The sequence below is a fragment of the Larus michahellis genome, chromosome 12, assembly GCF_964199755.1.
Source record: "Larus michahellis chromosome 12, bLarMic1.1, whole genome shotgun sequence".
Classification (NCBI taxonomy): Eukaryota; Metazoa; Chordata; class Aves; order Charadriiformes; family Laridae; genus Larus; species Larus michahellis.
In genome coordinates this window covers 5,542,385-5,561,301 of record NC_133907.1, presented here as the reverse complement: position 1 = coordinate 5,561,301, position 18,917 = coordinate 5,542,385, and the positions used below count along the sequence as shown (strand labels likewise).

The 18,917-nt window shown below is 51.6% G+C and overlaps 1 protein-coding gene across 4 annotated transcripts in view; it reads left to right on the top strand.

Annotated features, from left to right (window-relative positions):
• Positions 1 to 18,917, top strand: part of NOL4L (nucleolar protein 4 like) — a 66,731-nt gene that overhangs the window by 23,162 nt on the left and 24,652 nt on the right. The window contains exon 4 of one of the 4 annotated variants that reach the window (XM_074604948.1): positions 3,396 to 3,505. In XM_074604948.1, the coding sequence (XP_074461049.1) occupies positions 3,396 to 3,505 (110 nt within the window). Of the gene's footprint in view, positions 1 to 3,395; positions 3,506 to 14,165; positions 14,314 to 14,706; positions 14,824 to 16,704; positions 16,816 to 18,917 lie in introns of those variants that run through there. The other 3 variants (XM_074604950.1, XM_074604951.1, XM_074604949.1) reach the window with 3 other exon arrangements.

The window sequence follows — 18,917 nt, the reverse complement described above, 5'->3', positions numbered from 1 at the left end:
GAGCAAATCTGACCTTTACACTGATGGTGCCGCATCCGTCACGGGTGACATTCCGAGTGCTGCCGCTGCAGCTGTCAGCTCCATGGACGGGAAGGGCCATGGGATGAGTCAGGCCAACAAGGATGTCGCCTCTTGGCTTGACCCAAAGCAGGACACTGCACTAAACGCCTGGCAATAGCCGAGCCCTCCACCATGGAGCTCAGGATCCCTTTTCAGGAGGAGGCTGATGAAAAGGGCCATTGTTCCTTCAGGGACTCCCTCCTGCCCACCCACCATCCCCGGGTCTCCCCGGAGCACCCATCCTGGCTCAGAGGCGGCTCAGAGAACATCAGGTGCTCAGTACCCTCTCCAGAACGGTCCTAGCTGTGGAAATCGGGGCTTAGATCTGGCTGTCCTGAGCAAATTTATAAATTAATGTCAATAATAATTTCATAAAGCTTTCCCCCTTAGCAGTTCTCTTCCAAAATAAATCAAACAGGAAAACAAAGGATCCCGCGCATAAAAAATCCTGCTTCTTACCCACCCGCACTGGAAGGACAGAAGTGCCTTTCTGCTCTGAATAGTACCTAAATAGTGACTAAGTACCTGTGAAAATGCATAGTGTAGATTAGATAAGGTAACTTTTACTGGGGAAACGTGTCTGATTTCACTAATACATACTCAGGAATTTATTGGGAGCAAATCACCTAAAAAACCATTGGGGTTGTAGAAGAGTTATGTGGGTGTACATAAATAAGCTAATATAATACACACACGTACAAGCATACATAGGTAAAGTTTAACTCAGTAAGGTGAAAAAAAATTAAGTCATTCCCATCTCTTGTCCATCAAACAAGTCTCAACACATTTCCTTAGTGATCACAAAAATCCCTGATTAAACATATCTGACATCAAACCCTGCAGGGCACCCACATAATTCATAAAAGCAAATTGTCTCGCTTATGGGAAACTTTGAACATCACTGGACTTCGCTGTGATCTCTTTACCCTGTTATTAAATTAAGACTAATTCCAGTGGAGTTATACAAGTGTGGAATTAGGATCGAAACCATTTCACTTGAAACCATTCTGCCTGCTCCATCTGTATGTCAAACACATGGGGCATGTGATACAGAGAACGTTTTGAAAAATGAGCTAAAGGATTCCAGTAGCCCCCTCTGGTGACGTAGGATGTGAGGATTGTACCCATGGAGTCCCTCAGGCCTTTTAAAACAAAGGTTTTCTTTCTTTTCCAGTTAGCTTAAAAAAGAATAAAGGTTTTGGTTTTTTAGGCTCAAGCTCTTATCTGTTGCAGTTGCACAAATTCACAGTAAATTTGCGGCTGCTAATGGGATTGTTCCAGATTTACATCAGGATGGTTTCAGGCAGAATCTAAGCACCAGAGATCATCTACCTCCCTCTTCCTCCCCACGTGAGGATGCTGAGCTGCTTCTGTTGAGCCTCAGTCATTTCTGCAGCGCTGAACTATTAAGCAGGGGATGGCAGGAGAGCAACATATCATCCTCCCAGGTCTGAAAGACTCATCCACACCTGTGCTTCAAGGAAAGAGCAGCTCTATCTTTGTTACTCTTAGCAAATGCTTTCCTAAACTCTTCTTAAAGAAGAGTTATTGGAGAAAGAAATATTGATGACCCCAGCCAGCCTGGGTAAGGTGGCAGATTTTGTTCCTGGGAGCCGTTTCCCCTTTCACCACAGAACTAGCCTGCGAGAAGCACCCCTTGCACCAGGATTTTAGCATCTTTTCATCACAAAGTAACATCCTTGCACAGTAGAATAATGGCTTATTTTGGGTGCTTAATATATAGAGATGTAGAAGTGCTCTTAGTTAATCTGTAGGTCGAAGCATGCCAGACACACTGACATACAGCCATGAGAAAAGAAGGGAGGAATTAGTTTACGAGGTTCCTAAAAGCTTTGCACCTTCATATTTGAGCAAATTGATGGCCTGAGTAGCTCTGGCCCCACTTTCCTTTATCCACAGGCAGGAATGCTTCAGCTGCCCAGGGTCAAATTAGATGGACCTGGAAAAAAAGCATAATATTTCCACAAACCCGGTTAGTATCTTGATACAGAAGATTTGCAAAAACCTATGTGATGTTTAAGCCTGTTACAGGCAGTTTTTCGGTCAGGTCATTTCTTAATCAGACATGATAGATCTGGTATTTCCAGAGGTGTGGAGCATCTTCGGGTCTGCTGAGTTTCACTGGGATTTTTTGATATTCAGCATTTCTGAAAAGCAGGCCCATTATGTTTGGGTTGATGGGTTTTCTAAGGTGCTGTAAAACATTTTGTGAAGGCTCTTTTTCAAGGGGCTGTGTCAGAGGTCCCTGTGAAACCAGTGACCCCAGAAAATGCAAGCCAGCCAGGGAGATTCAGGGATGGGAATGGAAACCTCCCACCATTGGTTCACCTTCTGCTCCTGGAAATCCTTCCCCATCCGTCGTTGTTTAAGCTCACTTTCCAGTGGACACCACACATCCCTTCAAAGTGTGCTGGAAGGCTGGATTAATTCTCCACACTTGGATCTGCCTGTACTGAGGGCAAAGAAATCTTCCTTTTAGCCAGCAGCCATCCCTGTGGGAAACGGCAACTTTCCTCTTGAACAAACCCATTGCACAAACCTGTAAATTCAGTGTTAGAATAGATCCTTCTGGTGGTCTTCATGTCCTACGTGGAGGGCTTGCAAGCTCCACGGTGATGACGGCAGAGCTGACAAATCTTTGAGGGTTCAGAAAAATCACTGAGAATTTGCTTTGTGGGCACTCCTCTGGTCTGGCTCAACAAAATGATCTGCAGGAGCAGTCTGAATCTAGAATGATCTCTAGAGCTCAATGTGATGCAGCCAGAGGAATCAACAGGAAGAATTTAAATTAAAGTTCGTTAAAATTAAGTTTATGTTTTAATGAGCGTGTTAAAAATAATCTTCATCACCAGATAGAGATACTTAATAAGTTGCCTTAATGTTAACTCCTACCTGAGGGAATCCCAGCAAAATTGGCAAGACTTTGCAATGCTAAAGCAAGCTGCAAATACATTCTTGTTCATCAACCTCTGCATAAATCCCATTTGCATGGAAGTGCTTCGGAGGCATCAGCAAGACTTGGTGCCTTCCTCTGCTACAATCTAGTTTGGTAGACTGAAAAATCATGTATTATGGGTAGTCTTTTCCACAGGTGACAGCAATGCTTTTTTTTTTTTTTCCAAAACAACATCTGTTCTGTAATTATGTTCTTGGTGGGGCCGTGTTCTTATAGGAACCTTAGCTCAGCGGGCACCAGCTCTAGCAAGGGATTTTAAGCACTTCTAAATACATAAGTTTAACGATTATGAGAACACATCATAGCTTTGTGCTTCCACATCCCTGTATCTAAATAAAGTTTTTCTTCCGTTCTTCAGAGAGCGAACCACCTTCCTCTTTGGTTTCTGGGATCATTGACTACAACATGCCCCTCACCTCTACTTACCTGAAGCAAATGAAGCTGCGGGTAATGAATTCCCAGGAACAGGTGAGTCGCGCTCCGGACGCAGGGCGGTGCGAGGTACAGAGCGGGTTTCTGCCCATGCTTAGGGGGTGAAGGTGCTTGATTGGTGCTTGGCACATCAATTTTTGGAGGATGCTTTTGGAAATTGCCAGTTTGTCCAGGCGGGCCAGGCTCTGACCAAGTACAGCGAGTGTTGGTGCCTGGAAGTTGGAAGGGCAGCGTGTCTCTGGTCTTCTGGCTCAGAGAAAGCAGAGGGAGCTACTTCAGTCATGTCAGTGGAGAGCAGCAGAGGTGGAGTTGGTGCAGTTATTGCTTATAACAGTCTGCTTGTTCTTTAGATGTACAGTTCTTCTAAGAAATTGTCTTAAAAATAAATATGTCAAATAGAAATTTGTTTCTTTACCACCTCCTAATTGTCTGGGAGCATTATCAGAGGGGGTCTGACACCCAGACCTTGCTTCGGTTGCTCCAGTGCTCTCTTAAACGGATCGGCAACTTGAGGAAGTTCAACCGCAGCTACTTGGTTCTTGTGTCAAATTAGGAGAAGGCTCAGTTGTTTGATGAAAGTGTTAAGCCATCGGATTTTGATTTGGGAATGGATGGGGCAGACTGCCACAGGATTATACCCAGGCTGTGCAATTTTCTGAAGTTCTGCAGCTGCAGAATTAGCTATGGGAACCTCTGTGCACCATGGAAACAGTCTATAAAAAGAAAAGTATGTTTTAGTTGCTCCCCACAATCTGCACTGGAAGCCAGTGCTGGATTTTCTTTCCAGCACACTGAAACCTGAATCTGATCTCATACATTGCTGCCAGTTGCAAGAAGTGAAAGAATTTGCATTGTGCAGTGGTGGAAAACCTTGCTGATAGCTTGAGCTGTGAAGTTGTGCCCAGTGGGTACTTTTATCTAAAGGGACATTGGTTAGAGCATCTCTTGCCAGGGTGTAAAATTCCGGATGTGGGTTTGCTGTCAGGAACTGGCGAGATACCGAGCTCCTCCATCGCTTCGGCAGCGAAGCCTTCTTGCTGGAGGACAAAATGGCATCTGGCTGGAAGCACTTCTGTCTTTTGGAGCTTTTTTCCTTTGCGTGTGTTGGATGCTTGAGTGGGTTTAAGGTTTTGTTTGCAATAAGTTATGTTATGGGCTTTTGAAACATGAAAGGCTGCAATGTGCCAGGTTTGGCGCTCGGGCTGCATCGGGGGGTAGAACTATGGACAGCTCCGGGGCCGGCTGGGCTGGCGTAAACTGGGATGAGCTGGGCTGGGGTAAACTGGGGTGGGCTGGGGCAAACTGGGATGAGCTGGGCTGGGGACATGGGGTGGATGGCTGCACCGCTTTGTGACATCTGATGGCTGCTTCGCGACCAGTTTTGGATAAATAGGATCAAAAGCTGACATATTCCAACCACATCTGGCTTGTGCAAAGTGTTTGCTGGGTCTCGGTGCAACTCCTAGCAGAGAGGCGTTGAGATTGCAGGCCCTACCATTGTCCGTACCGATGACTACCAACCTATTTTTCAGAAAGGCGAGGAACTCAGTGGTCCATGAAGGCTAACTGTGCTTTTCAGCATTTGAGGCGGTTCTTTCAAGTTAAGTTTCATGTCTAAAAAGGGATGGTCTGAGAGGTTTGTCTAGTTACCATTTATGCATTTCCTACCAGTTCCTCTTGGCTCCAAACCTTTGTTCAGGAGAAGTGTGTTATGAAGCTTCATTAAACTCCCGTACATGGTTTCTACAGGTAGAAAATTGGATTTACAGTTTGATCTTATTTCTGTAATAAAAAACGCTCCAGAACCTGGCAGGCTTTAGTACTGAATCTTGAGTGTTGAAGCTGCACATGCTTAGGGATGCTTGTTTTGAGAACTTTGGTTGGTAATTTAGAGATTTGAGAATTTTATACCCTGAATTTTGGTTTAGCAGTTTGCACAGGAGCTATCACTAGATAGATAGATATAACGTGCTGCCGACACGAATACTCTTGAAGCTAGCTAAGATCGGAATAGAAGCATATGTCATACGGGAACAAAAAAGGGACCAGCTGAGGCAACCAGCAGTTGTTGGTTTAGATCATAAATCAAACGGCTTGATGTTATTCCCTGCCTCTAAAGTTTTTCTTTTCCTGAGCTGTCATCGGTATGTTGCAGTGCAGCTTTCTAAGCTTTTCAAGCTGTAGCAGCCAAGGGAAAAACCTATTTGGAAGAAGTAAAATTTGCCATTCGGTGTATTACTGAAACTGATTCCTGAGAGCAAAATAAGAAAAGATCAGTCTTATTGCTCAGACTTCTGAAGCATTAAAGCTTTCTGTCAGATCTGGAGGTAACGACATTCTGGAGAGGATACAGGTGGTTGGACGTGGTGGAGAAAATCCAGTGGGGCTTGGGTGCTGACCGTTCTGAGATACGGGACGCTCCCCGACGTCCCCTGGGGAAACAAGTGCCACGCTCCTAAGGCAGCTCTGGCTCTAACTGGAGCTGCTAATCCTGAAGTCTGTGTGAAGGAAGAGAGGAAAAGCAGAATTAACCCAGGAATTGCCTGCTCAGCACAGCTCAAAACACGCTCTGTTTCCTATTGCCTGTGATAATATCAAGACCAGGCTTCGGTTCCTTCCACCAAGCAATCTCCTGTTGTTTTTTCCCTTCTTCATACTTTGCACTGGAGACACTACAGTACCATCCTTTTTTTCCTGGAGGATCCTGGCAATCTTTGTGGAGCACGGGCTATGAAACAGGGGCTGCTGCTCTGTCTCTCCCCAGGCAGGGAGCTTTAGGGTTAGAGAGTTGCAGGTGTTGGGGTTCCAGGTGTTTACAAGCTGTGAAATTCCTCTAATGATAATAGAAATAATTCTGACTTTGCTACAAATGCAAAACAGGAAGAAAATACAACCTGCTTTTAAAGTTTGTTTGCACTACCCAAATATACACTGCATGGGTTTTATATCTCAACATTTACAAAATGATGGTGGTTCCTCTCTAGCGCAGCTTTGCTGCCATGCCGCCTCACTGCCTTGCACTCACCAACGTTTGATGGTGATAACAGAAAGAAACCAAGCGACTGCCTTGTGTTCTACTTGGCTTTTGCCAAAAGCAATTATTTGGATGCAGCAGCACCAGGAGGAACTTGCTTCACTTGGGGTAACAATGAATGAATTTATGCCAAAGTGGCCTTTTAACTTCATTATTCAGGAAAAAAAAAAGTGTGCCTGTAACTGTAATTTATTAGTGCTGTTAAGGACGTCAGTATTAGGGCAGGAGTGTCTCCACAAGGAAGCACAGCCAGAAGAACCTTAAAGAAAGCATTTTATCTCTGCTTAGGGACAAAAAACAGTCAGGAGAGGAGCTCTTTACATGGCTGCTCACAAAATTAAGAGAGTTCCTGCAGAATATATTTCAATATATTTCTTGGAGTCAGTACATTTATTCTGCCATGACGGAAAACAACTGTGACCCATGTTGCTTAAATTGGGTTCACTAGAACATGCAGGAGCTCCTGGGCTGTGAGTCTTCCTTCATTCCCATTTTATACCAATTCTCACATGGGTGAGAAAAATCAGGCCCCTTACCCTTGCCACAGAACGCTGCACTTCAGGGTACCTACTGAGGCACTGAAGTGTCTCTGAACTTCTGACCTTCCCGATCTAGCAGCAAAAAGGAATGAAAAGAAGATATTTGATATTTATCTATAATGATCCTTCCACCTCATTTTCAAACAATAAATATTAGCATTTTTAACTGATTGGTTATTTGAGTTTATTGCAGTCATTTTCCAGACAGTCTTTTCTGTCCTATTCAAATGCAGCCTCGGATTTATTTTTCATGCCACACTGTCGGGCATGATTTCCACTGGTGGCTGGTAGAATATGAAGATTTTAAAAGAAGAAATCCATGAAATACCGGGCTCACTCTCTGCTCTGGAGATGAGATGTTCCTGATATCTTGGCAGACACAGTCCAGGGCCGAGTAACCAGGTTTAAATGATACAGAAACATTTTCAAAGGTTGCTTCAATGACTGCTGACAGAAGGTCATGCAATCAGTGAATGGCAGGAGCTGCTCTTGGATGGGAAATAACACAAGGGCTTTTCTTGTTGCTATGGCTTTGCTACACTGACTTGTGAGTGTTTGAAAGGGACGGAGCCTTGTCCTGCACCGTCACACACTCCATCCGTCCAGTAATTTCCCTGTAAACCTGGAGTGTGTGACAGCGGGTGGATGTGAAGTGGTTTTCAAAACACAATTTCAACCGACGTTTTAACCCGAACAGCAGAGTAATCCTGGAAGGGGACATGGAGGGGTTCAGATCCCACGGATGTACAGGGAGTTGGCTTCGTCTAGTGCTGGCGAGGATCGAGCCTCCTCTGCAGGATTCGGGAGTTCATGGAGCCTCATGACTGTGATGTTAAGCCCTCCTCCTTCCACTCTCCTTTCTCCCTGGCCCACCTGTTATTGTGCTCGCTCACTTCAGTGTCTCAGAGGGCTCCGGTATTACCAGAACAGCTAAGATGCATCTTCCCCTGGCAGCTCACTTGCTTCCTTCTGCTTCAGATCCATCTCCAGGCTAATCCTGGGGGTGCAGAACTGGCAGAGGCAGGGAGGGGAGTGCGCAGCTGGAGAAGAGAGCAAGTTAGATCTTCATTTTCAGTCTGTAAGTTCACTAGCGAGAATTGTGGACATCTCTTCTTATGCAGTCCAGAGACCAGACCCAAATCTGGCAGAGCTGGCAGCTGCTGTGTGAGATCCAGGACCTGAATTTATCTGTTTGAGTGCTTAGCGAAGAGATCCCAAAGAAACACTGTATGTGTTCATAGATGTGCAGAGAAGGCAGAAGCATGCAGTCAGTATTTGGAAGGAAGTGGGATGATGTGTTTGCATCACATGAGGATGATAAGGTACTTCCCAGTCCATTAAAGAGGGTGTTAAACATCATCAGGAATAAATATCTCTAAATCAACTTGATGAGATAACTCTTATTCAAGTGGCCTTTCCTTGGCTTGGGAAGATGTTTCCTGATGTTAATTTTTAAGATGTTTTGGAGCACTAGAGAAGTTCCCTAATGCACCCTTACCCACAGAAGAAAAGGGAATATTGTCTGTATGCACAGAGCGAGGCACCATGACCAGAGCTGTTTGAAATACAGATTTAATCTATGCGATAAAGGCTTGCTCGTAGATCTGCATCAGCAAAGCCCTCTAGTGGAGATGCAGCTTCTGCTGGCAGAAGTGGGCTTTGCCAGATAAATTTAAATTATGCCCTCAATGAGAGACTTTGTCCAGGCAAAAGCCAGGGAGGCAGGTTCGGCCGTCATAACAGCATTCTTTGCTGGCAAAGATAGTTTAGCAAAACTTTCATCCTTGGCCTTAATGGCTCATGCGATGCAGGAGGTCAGATGATCAAACCATTTAGCCTGGTTTCAAACTCGTGTGAATGGCTTGCTTTCAGTGAAGGTCGGCTCATTTTTGTTATTGGAATTAACTCTGGCATTCCCAGCTAGTAAAAACTTAAGAGCTTTTCTTTCCCATTGTGTAGATCTTTCAGTATTTTTCCTAGTGTAGCTGCATTACAGGTGAGCTTTGGGTTTCTTCAATGCGAGCTCAACACAAGCAATCAATTTGAGACCCTGACTTGGGCTGGCTGCAATAAATTCTGCTGCTGCAGCTTTCACCTTCAAATGAGGTGCGATGCCAAGGCCCTAACTCTTTGCAGTGTTGGGGCAAATCACATTATTTTCTGTAAGAAAAGAGGTGTTAATTTAAACAAAGTGGCATTGCCTGATTCCAGTGATGCCAGGCACAATTTCCTCCTCAGCTGCTCAGGTGTGTTTAGTTGCTGCGTGCAACTGGTCTGGTCCATTTTCCTCACTGGGAGCTGTGCACTGGTGGAGAGAAGCTGGTCCCTTTCCCACTCTGTTTGCTTCCCTGTGATGTTGTGCAGCTTAACGAAGGTCCTGGAGAGGCGGCTGGGGGATGTTTAGAGTCTCACTCTTGCAGCTGTGGTTGTCATGCTAGTGAGGGCTGGGTTGGATCAAGCAGGAGCAGGGCATGGCAGACCAGATGTGAACCGGGCAGTAGGAACCAGCAGTGAGAGTGCCTGAAAGGATGGATGGGTCGGTGGCACTTGGCTGGGGAGCGTGGAGTCCCCTGGGCTGGTGGAAGTGACTCCACGGAGCTCAGCACTGCCCGGACGTGGCCATTGGGACAGGATGGCCCACAAAGCCCGTGTGGGTTCCTTGCTCGTCCCACAGCAAGGCTCTTCGGCGCTGGGGCTGATCCACCCATGGGTGATTAGAACCAATTGCCCTTGGTGCACGTTATCCAGCGGTGCAGTCCGAGGAGCCTGATAAAGCTGAGCTGCCTGAGCCTGTTTCTGGGAACACTCAATGAGAAGGGCCAGAAACCACGTTCTATGTCTTTAATTCATCATTTCTTCCAAGTACCTCCCCTCTTGGTGAGGAGAGATGCTGCCCATTCCCTGTGCGGTAACCAGCATCAAAGGCAGCTGTTCCCAGTAGAACTGGAAACAAAGTTTTGGTTCAGGTCCTGTAAAGCAGAGCTAGGAAACATTCCCAGGGGAAAAACCTGAACCTCAGGGTGATAAAAGCATTTAACATCCATGGAATAGTCTCATGGATCCAGTTAAAGTTATCCCGTACCTGTGGAAAGATTTGCACGGTGAGGTTTTCGGCATCGTCTCCCAGGTTTGGGTGCTGACGTGCTATATGTTGACTTTGATCAAGTCACACAAATGGCTGTTTCTTAATTGCTTTCTCCCTTTAAAAAGGGGGTAATACCTTAGAGAGACTTCTGAGGTCTCGCTCACTAATAAAGCTCTTCAAGAGCTTGGATGGCAACTACTTTGAGAGTGCGAACTATTATTAATGATTTCCGTTATTATAGAAGATGAAGCTGTGTGGTTCAGCTTTTTAACCTTGAATCATGTACTTGCTTTTGTTTCTGCTGCTGTTAAACCTGCGCAGGCAGGCTCGCACCTTGCCTGCTTGCACAGGCTCCTCAGACCCGCATCACGAGCCTTATGTGCGCAAAAGGAGTGTGTGTGTGTATCTGAAGAGTCGGTTTTACTCGCAAAGATGGATTCTGAAGAACGCAGTATGGCTTGAGAATGGCTAAAAATGGGTTTAGTAGGGGTTCTGTTTATGCTGACTTGATTCTGATCTGGGTGCCCAAGAGATAAGCTGTGAGGGTCGTCCTCAATGTGTAACGCAATGCAGACGTTCCTGCCAGCGCTGTGGGTTCAAGCTTTGGCAAGAAATGTTAGGGGATATTGGGCTATGATTGACCTGGCCCTTCAAACACCCGTTCCCTGTACTCCAGAGGAAGTTAAATTCCATGCATAGAAAAACTCCTTTCCTTGACAGTGACTGGTGTACCCTGCGAAGTACAGAGCTGCATTTCCTTTCCATCTCTTGGTCTTGGCTCCTGGGAAAAAACACCCCTTTTATTCATGCATATGCCAGATGCTAACAACTGCTACTTTTACAGAAGGAGCAACCAAGATGAAGTGGGAATGCAGCCCTCAGCCCACAACAAATCTGGTCTATAATAAAGTTTCCCAAATCTTTACTCTCCTTTTTTTTCCCTGACTCTGCTGTGGATGCCAGATAAGTTAAAATACAGTGTTGATAAAAGCTGCGTATCCCCCTCGTGCCATGCGACTGGGGCCCTCCATCGGCAGCTCTTCTTGCCCCCCTTCCCTTACTGGCCTTGCCCCTGAGAGATTCGCATTTTAATGCTTATTACCCAGTAGGGTTTGATGGTCATGGAGGACCCAATGCAGGAGGTCCCATTTGTTATTTAACCTACTTTTCAGAGGCACAAGAACATCAAGTGACTCGCACAAGGTCGCCCGTGAGTCAGTGATTCCTCTGGCATGATGGCCGGATCCTGCCGTCCTGCAGTCCCCTGCTCTCACCACTTGATCACTGTGCTCACACTCCTCAACAACACAACTATTCAATTAAGCTCCTACGGTGTCTTAAATGTAGTTTATTCCTGGGTTTGACAGCAGCCCTGGCATTCTTGCAGAGCCTTGCCTTAGGAAATTACGACAGATGAGGTCAGGGCATCGTTAGCGATGCCCTTAGAAGCATTTCTGCCTGGGACGCAGGCAGGCTGCGGGGTGCAGGGGCCATTACAGCCAGGGCACGGCTCTTCTTGGGACCTGCAGCTCAGGTTCTGGTGGCATCCGATGGGAGCCTGTCTGGGAAGCACAGCCTGATAAGGAGCCCCAAGTTTTCTGCATGGGCAGATCTGTGTCCCTGCGAAGGGGTTTGCAGGGACCAGAAGTAATGAACACATTGCAAGGAGAGAGGGAAGGAAGCGACTTATAAATAATATATTTGATGTGTATTACATGTATATAATATAATAACAGTAGTACGGGTTTATTATGTTGTGTTTTTTTTTTTAACGTGTGATCCCGTAAGGCACTTACCCCTGTTCCTGACAACTTGATAAATTATTATTACCAATTCTGTATCTAATTGCCAGTTATTTCCCCCTAGATAATTTGAATCTGAAAAATACCCACTAGAAAGGAGCTTGCCATGCCGTTTCCCAAAGCTTCCCTCCCTGGTTCTGGAGGCAGCCCCTCTTCCGCCAGTGAGCCCCACTTCTGCCAGCCTCGTGACCCCGCGCGCTGGCACAAACAATTGCATTTCTGTCGGGCTCGTGACCCCACTTGTAACGGCGGTGACCCCCCTTGGGGTCAGGACCCCTCCCCTACACGGGGAAAAGCTCCTGCCCAGCAGCTATTGCTGGATGCTGTTCCTCCCTCGCTCCCTGTGTGGACGCGGCTGTTCAACACTAAGTTTGCCGATGTGAAATTTAGGTTAATCCATTTCCAAAGTGGATTAACCTAACCCACACAAAGGCACTTAGTATAAAATAAGAGTGTCCACATGGTGAGGCAGCACAGAATAGTGACCGAGCTTCAAACTCGCACCCTGGCTGGTTTGTGTTGCCTGTGAGCTCCCCAAAAAGAGGGGCAGGCGCCTCACTGCCAGGGGGATGTGCTTTCCTAAATGGCTTTAAGCCAGTCTAGCTTGAAGCTGAAGGCAGCGCAGGGAGTAAACAAAGCCCAGCAATGGGAAGGGGTTAAAAGCCCGCTCCACTGAGGTCCACAGCAAGTCTCCTGTTCACCTTAAATGGTCAGGATTTTATTTTAGCTTCAGGGAGGAGCAGCAGCCATTGAGCTGGAAGTAAGCACGGAGCAGGCCCCCAGGCTGGGGGCTCACAGCCCGCTGCCCTCCCAGCCGGCCGCTTCCTGCAGGAGCACAGGAGGCTCCCAGGGCTCTGCTCTCACCCTTCAGCCTCCGGCTCCATAGATCAGCCTGGAGGAGATGGAAATGCAATACCGAGCGATACTCATTTTCACCTCCAGCCTCGGATCTTCCTGAGCCGCCCCTCCTCCCTTGCACGCTTTCCCTGGCAGTGAAGTGGTTAACACTGGAGTAGAAAACATCATAATTGGACATCCGCACTAACAAGCCATAAACATGAATGTGGCGGTTCCCATCCTCGGCTCTGGCACCGGCCTACCACAGGCTCCATCGCGGAATCCGTTACACTTGGTTTATTTCGTAAAATTTCCTTCATAACCATTAAACAGCAAGAGACATGAGATGGGCTGGGGAGAGGGATGCTGAGATGCTGGCGCCCATCGCGGTGATTCCCAACCAGGCGGGAGGTCACCAACCCACTGCCCTCGGGGCCCTGCCTAGGAGCGGGTACCATCTTGGGGGATGCAGGACACCAGGCGCTGCCTGCCCCGAGCTGGGTTGCAGCATCCCGGTCCCCCCCAGGGACCTGGCAGCACGGTGCCCTGTACGGGGCTGTGCTGGGGGCAATGGCCGAGATCGGTGGGCAGCTTTGCTGTCAAGGAGCTGCCCTGAAGAGCTGCTGATTTAACAACAGCCGAGATCCAACGTTGAGACAGAGGCTGCAGCATTGAGTGATGCTGGTGCTGGCAGCGTAGGGTCTTCTTCTGCTCCCACGGTGGGAAAGGGAGAATCATCTGAAACAAAAGGATTCAGCAGAGGAGGAGGAGGCAGCGCGGGGCCTGGGCACCGCTGCACCCACCGAGCGCAGGGGAAGGGGGGCTGGGGGACACCCACCCGGCTCCGCGGGGACTCACAGCCGGGGGTCCCGTAACTTGCGCCCCGTAACGGACCTGCGGAGGCCGGGCTGGGCCGGGCGTCCCCGGGCGGGCTGCGGGTCACCGGGCCGTGCCGTGCCGGTTGCATCCCCGCCCCGTGCTGTGCCGAGCCGTGCCGAGCTGAGCCTCCCCGGATGGGTTACAGCCACCCACCGGGCCGTGCCGTGCGGAGGATGCCCGGGCGGGTTGCATCCCCCCCGGGCCGGGCCGTGCCGTGCCGTACCGATCCGTACCGAGCCGTGCCGCCGGCCGTGCATTCTCGCTGCTCTCCAGCAGGCGCCCGGCCCTGGACATTGTCTTCTTCCTCCCGGAGGAAGGGCCCTCCCCGGCCCTCCACAATGTGCTCTTCCAGGCGCGGCCCCCCGGTGCTCCCGCCCCCCGCGGCCCCGCTCCCCTTCCCCCGCCCCCTCCGCCCGCCGCCGGGCCCCGCTCGCCCCCCTCCGCCTCCCCGTCCCCCGTTCCCCCCCCTCGGGAGCCGGGAGTGACGCGCTCCGCAGCGCCGGCCCCTCTCCCCGGGCAGCAGCTGGTTGTCAGCCTCTCCGGAGCGCCGCCAGCCCGGGCCCCCTCCCTCCCTCCCTCCGTCCGTCCGTCCCTCCGTCCCTCCGCCCCGCGCTCCCAGCCGCGCCGCCGGGCTGGCGCAGGCCGGCAGGCCCCAGGCTCTGCTCCAGGTAGGCGACCGTCCGCGGGGGGCTCCCGGTACCGGCCCCCCTCCACCCCGACCCCGGGGCGGGAGGGGATGCGCGGGGGCTCCACGCGGTGCTGCGGGAGGAGGGGGGAGGGTGGGGGGGGGAGGTTGGCGGGCGGGGCGGGGCGGGGCGGGGGGGGGGGCGGCCGCGGGGCCCTGCCCCAACTCCGGGGGGAGCGGCCGCGCCGCCCCGTTTCCCCGGGAAGTTGCCGGTCGCCTGGCCGGTGGCGGGAGAAGGGGAGGGACGGGGCTCGGGGGGGTGGGGGGGGGTGGGTGGGGGTGTGAGGTTGGCGCGTCCTTCCCCGCTCCCGGCGCGGCTCCCCCCTTCCCCGGAAGAGCACAAAAGCGCAAGAAGAAAGTGGGAGGAGGCGGCGGCGGGAGCGCTCCGGCCACATCAATTCCCGGGAACCGGCCCCGCCGCCATCGCCGCCCGCCCCGGCCCCGGCCCCGGCCCCGGGCGGGGATTGTGCTGGAAATAGCCGCCTCCCTGGAGGTAAAGCCCTACTTACGTGTCAATCCCCGCCGCACGCTGAGCCCCGTGCGACAGCCCCGGTTCCCCGCACACGGGCGGGCAGTCTCCGTCGCGGGTGTATTTATTTACCTGCGGGCGGAGGCACGCGGGGGACCGGGACGGGGACGTTCACCCGGTTCCTCGCCCCGCGCTGCTGCGGGGAGACACGCGTGGGAACCGCGTCCCACCGGGGGAAACGCCGGTTCCCGCGGCCGCCGGGGGTGGGGGGACCCCCGGCCGCTCAGCCCCCTCCTCCAAAACCGGGACTTCTCCCGCCTCGGCACCGGCTTCCCGGTGCTCGTGGCAGAGCAAAGTGCCCTTTCACACCGCGCGGTTTATGGGCATCAAGGCACCATCCCCGCCTCGGGTGGAAAAGCAAACGCCTGCCCGGCTGGGAGCAAGTTCAGGTGCTGGGGAGGGGGGTGCGGGGCACCGGGGAGGGGGACGCGACGGGTGTCTCGTCCGGGTCGCCCTTTCCTCCTCCCCGCCCCCCCGGCCCGGTGGCCCCCGCGTTCAGCACCTCCCCGCTGAACAGCAGGAGCTGCGGGAAGGGGCTGCCGGGGCCGCCTCCATCACCCTCCTGCATCCCTCCACTTCGGGGCGGTGGGAACCCTCCTCCTCCTGGTGCGGGGTGGGGGGGGTGTCCAAGGAGAAGAGCTCTTAGAGAAAGGGGAGGAGGGGGAGGAGGTGAAGATTCTCCCTTCCTCTTCCATTTGCCGTTCGCCTTTTAAATTAACTCTTTTGCCCGTTTTTGGGAACTAGCAAATGCTCGGTTTTGCCGTGTCCCATAGAAATCGGCAGAAATCGCAGTAAATAAGGACGTAAGTGACCTGACAAAGAGAGCGCTGGGGATGTTCTGTTTGGTGTGTGAATTGCACACACGAGTAGGCAGCACAGTCACAGCTCGCTGCCACCACAGCCAGCGTACACCCTTGTGCTTTAAGGCTTCTCGGGCTCTTTGAAGCAATGACCACCACAGTATTTGTGGCTGCAGTATCAGTCTTTGACCTGGAGTGTTTTATCTTCCATTAGTAAGCCTTTCTCTGCGCTGAACTGGTTAAGTTAGGGTCAAATCTGGTTCAATACCTTCTTGGCATGCTCAGAGGGCCGGGTTTAAACAGTTGCTGAGACGGAGATGAGGCTGCCTTCCTGAGAGCTCGTCCCCAAGCGCTGTGCTGCTGCCGTGGGTCACAGCGGGAGGTGCTCTGCCCCAGCCAGGTTTGGCAGGTCTGGGGGCTGCCTGTGCCCAGCAGGTCACGGCTGGCACGGTGGTGGAGCAGCTCCGGGGGCTGGCGATCACGCGTTGTCTTTTGTTGACTCTAAAAACACGGCTGCTTCTGGTGGGAAGCTGAGCGTGGCTGCGTGCTGGGGAGGTTGCACGGCACACAGCCTCGGTTCCCGCTCCGTGGAAGGAAATCCCATTGGGATAGTAGGCTGTGGCGTGAAAGGACACGTTTTAAAATAAAAGGACTCAAAGAGAAAAAATAAACCGTCCCGAGACTCGGAGCCTGGAATATTAACCGCGAGGCACAGCGGGTAAATGACTGGAGAGAGACTTGCAAGGCAGTCCCCGAGAAACTGAGCCTGGCTGTAAAATAAGCAGGTTACCGATAGCCTTGCATATATTTACGAGATACGGTTATAAGAGTAGCTTCCCCCCCTGCCCTGTTCCAGCCCACGCTATGGGAGGTTGTTCTCCAGGAAGGAGAGCCGCCGGTGAAGAAACCCTGTCTAGCAGTTAAAGCCTTGCCATCCGGAGGTCCTGATTGTGTTCCTGGATCTGCCAGCAACTCGCTGTGTTCTTGGACCAGCCAGGGCGGCTGTCAGTACCCGGGGTTTCCAGCTCTATAATAGGAAGAATACTTTTCTAACTCGGAGGGAAGTTGAGAGGCTCAGCAGACGCGTGCACGCGCGGTGCTGGAAGATTGGTGTATGGAAAGTGGGACAGAAATGCCGAGCGCGAGTCCTGCACATGTGAGTGTCTGCCTTTGCCGCTCAGAAAACATTGGCCGCGAGTGTCTGCAGAGCAGCTGTGAATGTTGGACTGTAGATAAGGAGGGGAGCAAGGATGTTGTTTTCCAAACCCTGCGCGGTGCCGGGAGCCCTGCTCCGATGTTTGGGTGTGGCCTGTGAATGCACCAGCAGGATCCGACTTCCCCTTGCAGAAGAGGAGCTGCACGCACATTGCCTGACCCTTGATCGCTCAATCTCTTGAACGTTGGAAACAAAGCGATGGGGCTTTACTGCGGGGTGAGGAGATCTCTCCGCAGAGCTGGGAAAGGCAGGAAGGAGGAGGGCGGCAGCGGCGGTGACGGGGTTCAGGGTTTGTCTCTAGGCTGGCTGATTGGGGCAACCACTGTCACTTCCATCCATGCCACCAGTGGCGTGGAACTGGGGAAAAGGCAGCCGGTCCTGAGACAGGCGCTGGTAATGGATTGCATTCTGTTTTCTAATGAAAGTTTCATTTGAAGTTTGTTTACAGGAAAGAAGAAATTAGCAGAGAGAATTCTCCTGAGAACCCAGAGAGGAAAAAGAATGAGCTGCCTGACTTGCAAGCCAAAAGAGGGTGGAAGGGTAGATTAGATTTACCGTATTGCTCCGAGTCGTAGCTGTTGCTGCTGTTGAGAAACGCTTCCTTGTTTGGCTGGATGGTGGAGCCCGCTTCGAGGCTCAGCCTTCACCCAGGTTATCGGCATCCAGGGGAAATCTGGAGCTTAGATTTTCATCCTGCTCTGGTGTCCCATGTTTGGACACTGGGTCGTGTGCTGCGCTGTCATCCCTCCTCTCCAGCAGACTGAAATGGGGCTGCTCCAGGGCCATGGCCGGGCAGTCAGTGCTCTGGGCGTTGCTGCTGGGGCCTCCCATCCCAGGGATTGTCCCTGGCGTGAGGGGGGGCAGTGCCAAGAGTCACTGCTGGCTGTGCCGGGCAGCACGAGGAGGTCACAACACTCAGCCTTTGGTCTCTGAGGGGTGCCCTGAGGAGGGAGCTTGCTGGTGGCCCCTGGCGTCCCAGTGAGCAGTGAGGGATGCAGCCAAGGGGCAGCGGAGGATGCTGGAGCCACAGCGGTGGGGATGCCAGAGCCGTGCTTGCGGTCGGGGCCTTTCTCTTGCTTTAGGCAAGAGGCACAAAGGTGTGAGGAGCTCTGGGGCACCAGGGCACGGGCAGAGCTGCAGGGGCTGCCCCAAGCCAGCAGGCAGCAGATGCTCTCTTGGCAATTCCCACCGCCAGCTTTGGCCATCCTCCGCTGCCGTGAAGGGTTCACCCCGACGCCACCCGCACGGTCGGCTTTGCATTCCCTCGGGGTCGGCTGTGCTGCGGGAGCTGTGCGCTGCTGGGAAGTTTGTCCCATTGGTGTTTTGGCCAAGGGTGTTAGTGCTGGAAAGCAGAACACTCTGGCTGGAAAGCAGGGGGTGACACTGGGGATGTGGGAACAGGCCTGCCTGGCAGGGTCTCACAGCAGGAACCTGCTCTTTCTGCTGGTGGCTGGATACTGGACCAGTGAACGTGCGACGGCCTTGTTTGACTTGAGTAATTTATAGCTTATCAGTTTCTGGTTTGATACCCAGAGTATTTCTAATAATAGGCAAATGTTATTGCACCTCAAGAGGATTGTACACATTTATAAAGCACTTTACATAGCACGTGCATGCGAGGCATCCTTCATGTCACAGCTTTTCCACCATGCATGAGTGTGTGGAGAGCGGGATGCCTCCCCGGTTGCGGTTTGGGTGCTGAGGCTGGGCGTCCTCCGCAGCTGAGCCCTGCAGACGCTCTGCCTGAGCCAGCCGCTTTCCGAAAACACTGTGGGTCGCTCCCAGGGCTCCTCCTCCTCCTCACCGGACAGGTGAGAGCCTGTGGGCAGCAAGGACCTTGGCATTCGTGTTTGTCTCTTAAGCTCTGACAGTAATCTTGAGTAAGCCTTGTGAAGAAGGCCAGATATTAGGGTGGCTGCCTCCCTGTAAATGCTTACAATAAAGAGACTATTTATAGTTTGCAACAGGGAGACCTTTGCAGTTCTGTTCCTGTATGTACAAGATGGAGTTTCTGGAGAGGCAGGATCGCTTGGTGGCTGGTG